At 40.0% G+C, this 8,073-nt stretch overlaps 1 protein-coding gene across 1 annotated transcript; it reads right to left on the bottom strand.

Annotated features, from left to right (window-relative positions):
* Positions 1-1,483: 1,483 nt before the first annotated feature.
* On the bottom strand, positions 1,484-7,240 carry etaa1b (ETAA1 activator of ATR kinase b). Its single transcript, XM_046071344.1, has 6 exons — positions 6,897-7,240; positions 5,924-6,052; positions 5,576-5,634; positions 5,292-5,401; positions 3,657-5,098; positions 1,484-2,932 (listed from the first exon to the last, which is right to left on the bottom strand). The coding sequence occupies exons 1-6, from the start codon at positions 7,033-7,035 to the stop codon at positions 2,820-2,822; spliced, it is 1,992 nt and encodes a 663-aa protein (XP_045927300.1). The 5' UTR covers positions 7,036-7,240; the 3' UTR covers positions 1,484-2,819.
* Positions 7,241-8,073: the final 833 nt, after the last annotated feature.

Genomic DNA, 8,073 nt, shown 5'->3' on the forward strand with positions numbered 1-8,073 from the left:
TGCGGCAATTACTGCCTTATGCCTGACTAACAGCCATAAATCATTCTTTCTCTACAAAGAGGACGTTGTGGCGCTCCACTCCCATCCAATAATCAGAAATTGCTCCATGTAAGGCGTGACGAGTGGGCGCTGAAACAGCCCATTCTTCTATTTGGCGGACGATATTTCGCTCTCTATGGCGACATTACAGGGATCCCTCAGCGAGCACGATATTGTACCTGCTCGACACCTGTTAGCTTTAGCCAAGGGTTTCATCAGATAGTTGAAATAAATACTAGTCATCATCATAACCATAATCATAGTCATAAAAAACCAGGGGCCTTTATGCTGTTGCCAAATTGCCCTGCCATCTGATTTACAGTCGGACTGGGTGGGGAGGGGAAACAGATAGGGCAGGGAGGAGGATGGGGCCTATTACGTGCTCGGAATGGGATAAATACTCAAATATACACACCTGCAGACCACCTGTCACACACACAGACCTGAGAGCTCACAGGCATGTAATGGCTGGGGATGGGCTTGAGGGAAGAACACAGAGGAATTCTCTTGAGATTACAAAGAGGAACATTGTACTACCTTCACACGCAGTACAACAGGTGAGGAGAGTGATAAGGGGCCAGAGGACAAATTAGCCCTCATATTAAAATAATCCCTCATGTCTAATAACAATAATATGCTCCACACTGAGGCTATTACACATTCACAATGGTCTTCCTTTTCAGGCTGCAACTTGTTGAAAACAGATTTGAGTGTTTGCGAAATGGGCTCATCATATCTGCTGGACCTGTCAACAGTCCTGAAATACACAGAGGTTACAGTAATGGATGCCAATAACTGCAGTGAGGAGGCAGTCTGTGTACACTCAAAATCCCGACCAGCTGTTTGATACAAAAGTAGAGCCACTGATACAAGCAGCAAAAAGACATGTCTTTCAAATGGGAGCTCCACCAATTTTACACGAGGTCCCGTTAGGAATACTTCTTTGCCGGTGAAAACAGCTGTCCAATGTCTTCTGTGGCTCTAAAGAGGGTATTTCAAAGTTTGAAGGATGTCAACAGTGTTACCTCGGCTTGGCCTTGAGACCTAAAGTGTAAACAGAACGCGTGTGTTATGCGTGGGTTTTGAAAGAAGGAGGCATTCGGGAGGCAAGAGGGGTCCTCTGGAAAGAAGCTATCCAGTTCCATTATGGGAAATGTAGGATCCAGTGGGGGGTTTTTTATGGCTTGATTCACATTAGGTGCTAAAAATCAGGATATCTCAGCCTCTACTGCTTCTATCTTTTTTAAAGCTATGAACGTGCAATACTTGATCACTAAAGGGCAGCTTTAAAGCATGGCAGGCACTGCATTGATTAAACCTGATTTTAGTCCAGAATTAGCGGGCCGATTTTCTGGCAGATCAGTTGTCATTTGATATTCAGTTTGTGGGGGGTCACAACATGACACATGATTGCCTGAAAAATCAACAATCTGGCACTCTTAAGAACTTTACCTCTTCAAGTATGATTGGAGCAGTTTATTCATTATTTACTTATTTATTATATTTCAGACAACTGAAAATACAGTTAAATGAAAGAGCTACAAACCATTATGTGTATTTTAGCAGCCAACTGTGTTCAGATATTTTTTTGTGTTCATACCAGGCACAAACATCATGAAAAATAAATTAGGAAAATGTGTAGAGCCAAGTCCGTCATGTTGCTGTGAAGTAACAGGTGATGGAGTCAAAATCCTTATGACATCCTAAGGCACTAAGATAGAAACAAAGAGGTCACCAACAGCTGTCGCACCTGTCTATCACAGGTCCACACTCATAACACAGCTGATCAAAACTAGGAATTGTAGAGAGGCCATCCTCCTCATTTCAGTCTTATCCCGTGGTAATAAAAAATGCATTTCCATCGTTGTTTGTTTTCATTGTTGATGGATTTAGTTTACGGTCAGTAAAAAGGTGCATAGCATTGCTACAATGAATTGTCCTTACAGAGGAAGACTGTAGAACAGTACAAAACTTGATTCTGACTTGTGCAAAATGGAAAGGATAAAAATAAGTGACGTGCACAAACAAGATCCAGAGGAAAACAAAACTAAATCAGCTGAATTATGGCATGCTTATTTTCATCTATAAAATAACCATGTTATCAATTTTGTAAATTAGTATTTTGGCTTCAAAGAAAAAAAATGTGTTAAAATACTGTCTTAATTTTCAACTAAAGCAATGTTCTTTTGATTGCAAAGTTAGGAAAATGATAAAATATACATCAATAGAAATTGCAGGCACAATATGTCTTATCAAACACATACAGCAGAGAATACAGGACAACATCAACAATACAGTGTTTTAATGTCTGTCAGCCCACATGACATTGTCATTTGAGAAGTAATACTGAGATGGAACTATTTACCTTAACAAAAGCAAAAATCAAAAAAAAAAAATAATCTGTTTAAAATGCCTGCAGGGAGCTGAAATGAAAAATGTGTTAGCATTTGGAATTATTTAAAACTCAGTGGATGTAAACTATTTTCAAAGTCAAAATGTGAAACAGCTCAAGAAAATCTCTTTTACTTTTATCCCAGCAGCAAAGACTTGCATCAAACCATGCATGAAACTTGCTTCTCAAAAACATGCTCTTACAAGAGGCATTCACTTGTTTATAATAGACACTAGGTCCTTTCTGTGCAGAGTCAAGTAAATCACCCAAAACTTGGTGATCTGATACCGAACTACGTGATATCATCCTGATAAGGAGGTGGCTGAATGATGAGGTTTGCAAAGGTTTATTAGTAAAATAATATCCCTTCAGTCAAGATGGAGCTCCCCTATGGTTTCGGGGCGTTTTGCATTCGCAGTCGCCTCCTAGCCAAGGCTTCCTGTTTCTTCCTCTCAATCTCAGCTGCAGAGCACTTCCCTGTCATCTGGCTTGTGACAAAAACTGGAAAGGAGGAAGGAAAGTGAGAAACATTAATGGAAACACTGAATAAAGTTTGCTTGGAAATGCTGAAAATGTAGAAAAAACACAAATCGTGTCGTTGCTAACAACTAAGTTTTAATTTGTTAACATAAAAATGTTGCTACCATAACTAGGACCAGTGGGTACCCATGGTGAAGCTCATTTGGAAGTTAAAAAAACCCCATCCCTACATGTCCAGAAGAAAATCAGTTTGCAATTCATTGGCAACGAAGCTTCCTGAGGTTTGGACTCTTGACAGCATCACAAATTAAAGCCATGGCACTGTGTTTACTTGCTTTGGGGGAGAATAGTTCGTGTGTACACGCAGTGAACTGTCAATGATTAGAAGAACAACATGCAACATCTGTTTTACTTGTGAGTTTTCATTTCAATATCCAGTCTTATAAGTAGTGAGGACAGTAGATGGATCAGAAAAACTGCAAAGATACATTGAGTCAACCAAAATAACCATTTACCAAGAAGAAAATAAGCACTGAACATTGTCCTCATGAAAGTACATTTAGGTGTTACATATATTACAAAATACAGTTAATCAAATGCATTTTCTCCCATTTCAGACAAGTATCTGTCCTGTGTTAATGGCTTAATGCAATCCCATTCAAACTAAAGATCTTTTAATTTATCTTCTAATCTCTATCATGCTTTAATACAGCCAGGTGCAAATATCAAAATTCAGACAACTCACCTTTGTTGCTTATAACCGCTGAGTCGGATACATTTCTCTTGAAGGCTGTGTGATGGGACTTGGAGTTCTGTGGTGCCCTGGCTGTCACTGCATGTGGCTTCATGTCCACATTAGCATTCCCAGCCTGGAAAGTTCCAGAGGAATCCCTACACTGGCTAAATTCCCCTAGACTCATGCGGCTTCCTGGGAGGCTCTGAGACATCCGTGATTTGTTGTTGGCACCTTTCATGGGAATGTTCCATCCTTGGTAGTTCACAGATTCACAGCTAGTCCCCGGTAATGAGTTAGAACGAACAAAAGCACATGGGGACTGTCTGTTAGCACTGGCACCGGTATTCACGGACCAGGCTGCGTTGATTGGCAGAGGCGCTGTGGTTTTACACTGTCTGTCTACAGTAACATCTTGTTTTTCTTGGCAGTTGCTCAGGCTCACTTGCTGTGGCTGACTGTTAGAGATCCTCTCCACGCTGTCACATACCTGGTAGAGCAGCGCGTCATCATCCCCATTGTCCCATAAACTGTCTGAAATGTCTTTAACAGAGTCTGCAGCTACATTAGTTTCCCTCTGCTGATCATTACTGATCTTGTCAGGTCGAGGAGTCGACAGCGTCTTTGTGGGAGCAGATTTCTGGACAGACGTGTCGGATTTAGGTTGTATAACAGTGAAGCTGGACTTGGAAACTTCCTTGGCAGTCGTCTTAGGCTGAAAGTGAGGATTGGGAGCTAACTTGAAAGTGCTTCGGTTGGTAGTCTTTGGTTTTGGACACAGTTCCTGGAGTGCACTGCAGCTTGGCTTGGAGTGCAAGTTTGAAGGCTGATGTGCAGAGCTTGTATTTGCAGTAGGCTTGCAAACAGAGGTGGACTGAGTAATGTTCGTCTTAGTGTTAGAGGAGTGGTGGACTGGCAAGATGGTTTTAGGATTGGTGTCATGTTGCTGGTCAGGATTCTGGGTCATCGCCAGCAAAAAAGAATCATTAAGTAGGTCATCATTCTCCCAGTCATCATCAAAGTCATCACACATGTTAACACTAAAACCACAAGATCCTTTTTCTTCAGCAGGACGTGTAGCTTGGCCAGACTTATCAGTGGACTTCAACTCCGATTGTCGGATTTCAGCTAAAGTTGAAGTCACACGTTGGTCTTTTATTTCCTGTGAACAGGCTGATGCTGAGGAGCCCTGGCTTAGTTGACCACTTACTTTCTGAGTGGAGCAGTCAAACAGAGCGTGCAGCTCTGCCTCCACCTGATCCGATGAGGATGGACACTTTAGATCCTTCACATTACAAGGGAATGATGTCTCTGTCAGTTTTGTTTTGGAAGTCCCCAAACATTTATTGGGGTTATTGTTGAATGTGTTAAGCTGTTCTGAAGTCTCCCTGTCTTGTTGCATGTTCTCATCAAACTGCCTGGCCAGTTTCTTGAGGTCCTCCACACTGCTCTGCCTGTAGAGTGGAAACAACACACAAGGGAAATAATCCACAATACAAAAAAGTAAAAACTACTGCTATAAATTCAAAATAAGTAACTGAGTTACAGGTAAAATGAGCAATAATGCATATAATGTTTGTTAATGTAGGAAATAAAACAGCAGGTCCCCAGTCAGTGAGTATCTGGTTCAACAAACTGATTACGCACCGAGAGGACTTCTTCCTGACTCTTGGCTTTGGCATGTCTGGTGTGCAAGGGACTGCACTGTCACCTATCCACTGCAGCAGAGGAGATTCAGTCGCTTTCTGTTTCACATCCTGTGTAAGACACGAGCAAAAAATATTTAACCAAACAAGCCTAAAATCTTAGTATAGCACACAGAACTAAGTGATTAAACGGCTTGTAGTTAAGTGTTACAATAAAAGGGACAATTTTCACCATGACATTTGGACATGTTGATTCAGTCTAATGTTTCTGAAGAAACAACTGACCTTTGGAGCAATTCGGTTGACAATGTCTGATATTTCCACAACTCTGGTGTTCTTGAGGCCTGACCCAGAAAATAGATAAAAACAAATATTTGTTATACTACTAACAACACTAAAAACAATGTGAAACACACATGATAAAATCACCCAAGATTTTATCATTGTTGATTCATTCTAATTTTTAGTCATATACATGTATCAATTAGTTGTATCTATGTAATAGTTTCCATCCCAACGATCATATGTTCATTAAGTAAAAGAAGAAGCATGTTCAGCGGGTGTGCATGTTTTCATTCATGTAGAACCTCTCATTCAGATGTTATTTCTGTGTTGCACATCATTGTTGTTTACCAGTAATAGCTGGAGTGGGAGATGTTGAATCCCAGAAAATGTCTTGTGTTGGTTCCACGTCACCTGGAGAATCCCCATTATTCAGGCCGGGGTATCTGCTAAAGCCTCTGCGCTTAGGACTCTGCAAATCTGTGCACAAACAGATAAAGTGTTATATCATATCAGCTGAATGAAAACATCCTCAGTTCATTTGCTATGGTTACAGTTATTCTAGTGCATTTAACATAACATAATACAAAAGGGTGCAACTAATAATTTTTTTCATTATTGATTAATCTGTTAATGATTTGCAAGATTAATTGATTGTTTGGTCCATTAAATGTCAGAAAATGGTGAAAAATGTTGATCAGTGTTTCCCAAAGCCGAAGATGACGTCCTCCAATGTCTTGTTATGTCCACAACCCAAATATATTGAGTTTACTGTCATAGAGGAGCAAAAAAACATAAAATATTAATTTAAGAAGCTGTAATCAGAGAATTTGTTCTTAAAAAATGACTCAAAACAATTAATTGATTATAAAAACAGTTGAGTTTAATTTAATAGTTGACAACTAATTGATTAATTGACCTATCATTGCAGCTTTAATAATACATGATTAGACTGGTATATATGTGTCCCAGTGTGCCAATGCAATACAAAAGCACTAAATTAGAATCCAAATAAAATATCTCACTCAACATTTAAAATTATTATTTTCGTCTTTCTCACAAAGTATTGTGGAACAACACTGTCAGTAGCGTAAGGATGTGTGTGGTTTCTGGTTAGTGGTGTGTACTGTGAAAGAAATAAGCAATAAAGTCAGCTAGCGTGTTGTCACACTATCACATATTCGGTTTGATCGCCTAATGGCCCTCGCCGCACCTCCTCCACGTAACGCAGATATGGTTAAACGTTTTCAAGCCATCACAGCTATTAACGTTGCACGTGCGGAGCAACAGATCTTCGTCTACTTTAATCGTTCCGCAGCCTCACCTTTACACATGGGGGATGTTGTTGTACCAGGCATCTGCTTTTCTGTTTTCTTGTCTATTGTTTTGCTGTGACAAAGTTTGGAAACACTCCTCCACAGGTCGGTGAACTCAGGAGAGGCAGCAGCAGCAGGATCTGACATACTTCACGAAAACAGGCAATAACGACGCAGCTTCTGCTGAACATTGTTGTATTAACTGCTTCGTGGATGCTCCGTGGCTTACAGCAGCTATACTTTCTTTTCAAAGTCTGTTCTTGTTTTCGCAAACACGTTTGTTGTCATTTTCCTTCAGCTCACTCATTCGAAGCAAGCCGCCATGTTTGGCCGCGACGTCATCAAACTACGGATGCTGGGAAGGTTTTGTCGCGGTTCGTTCTGACGGCGCCACAACCGTTTTCAAGAAAGACAGGGATAAGTTGGACTGCGCTGGTGTTAGGGTAAGGTATGAAGGAAAATAAGCACGTCAGTACTTCATTTTCATATATAATAAGAAATATTATAAAGTAAACTGCAACCTATTCATGAAGGCCATATAGAATTTGTTCAGAAAAATAAGAAAATATTAGCGGTGGTGGAAAGTTACTGGTTTAGTAGATTACATAGCTTCTGTAGGCTACTTACAATTCTAAGATAGGCCTACTTGTACTTCACTTTAATTTAATGCTACTTAATACCTCTACTTCACCAGCACGTCAGAGGGAAATACTGTATCGAAATACTGTACTGCTTTTTTTGACAGCTGTAAAAAGCAATGCATTGTTACAGAATTACATCACTGTCTTTCATGGTAATGCATCAGTAATAATATCTCAATATTAAATAATTTAACACAGAACCATTTGCCTCCTCAGTGAATACTTTAAGTAGGCTACATTTTGCTGTTATAAAATAAATAAAAGTGATATTGCTGCGACCCCCTGAAACCTCTTAAAGGACCCCTGACAGTCCCTGGACTTCACCTGTGTACTGGTACTTCAGGCTACAGAGACCCAGAAAGCATTAACATGTCTCTAAACATGTCAGTTTCTGGCAACATGGCCATTGTTGCTGAAGAAACAATTATCACAAAAATTTTAACATTTCAAAGTTAGTTTCAACAAAATGGGGGCAGCATATCTACATTTATGCTGCCAAACTCTGTGCTTCATGAAAAACATCCTAACACTACAAGTAAGTCTA

This window comes from Micropterus dolomieu, linkage group LG15 (assembly GCF_021292245.1).
Source record: "Micropterus dolomieu isolate WLL.071019.BEF.003 ecotype Adirondacks linkage group LG15, ASM2129224v1, whole genome shotgun sequence".
Taxonomy (NCBI): domain Eukaryota; kingdom Metazoa; phylum Chordata; class Actinopteri; order Centrarchiformes; family Centrarchidae; genus Micropterus; species Micropterus dolomieu.

Bases quoted from the DNA above. Each gene is read 5' to 3' on its own strand.
- etaa1b (XM_046071344.1), bottom strand. From the start codon at position 7,035: ATGTCAGATCCTGCTGCTGCTGCCTCTCCTGAGTTCACCGACCTGTGG. The intron at 5,402-5,575 runs GTCAGTTGTTTC...TGTCTTACACAG, and splicing joins TCAACCGAATTGCTCCAAAG to GATGTGAAACAGAAAGCGAC. The intron at 2,933-3,656 runs GTGAGTTGTCTG...CCTCCTTTCCAG, and splicing joins AGCGGTTATAAGCAACAAAG to TTTTTGTCACAAGCCAGATG.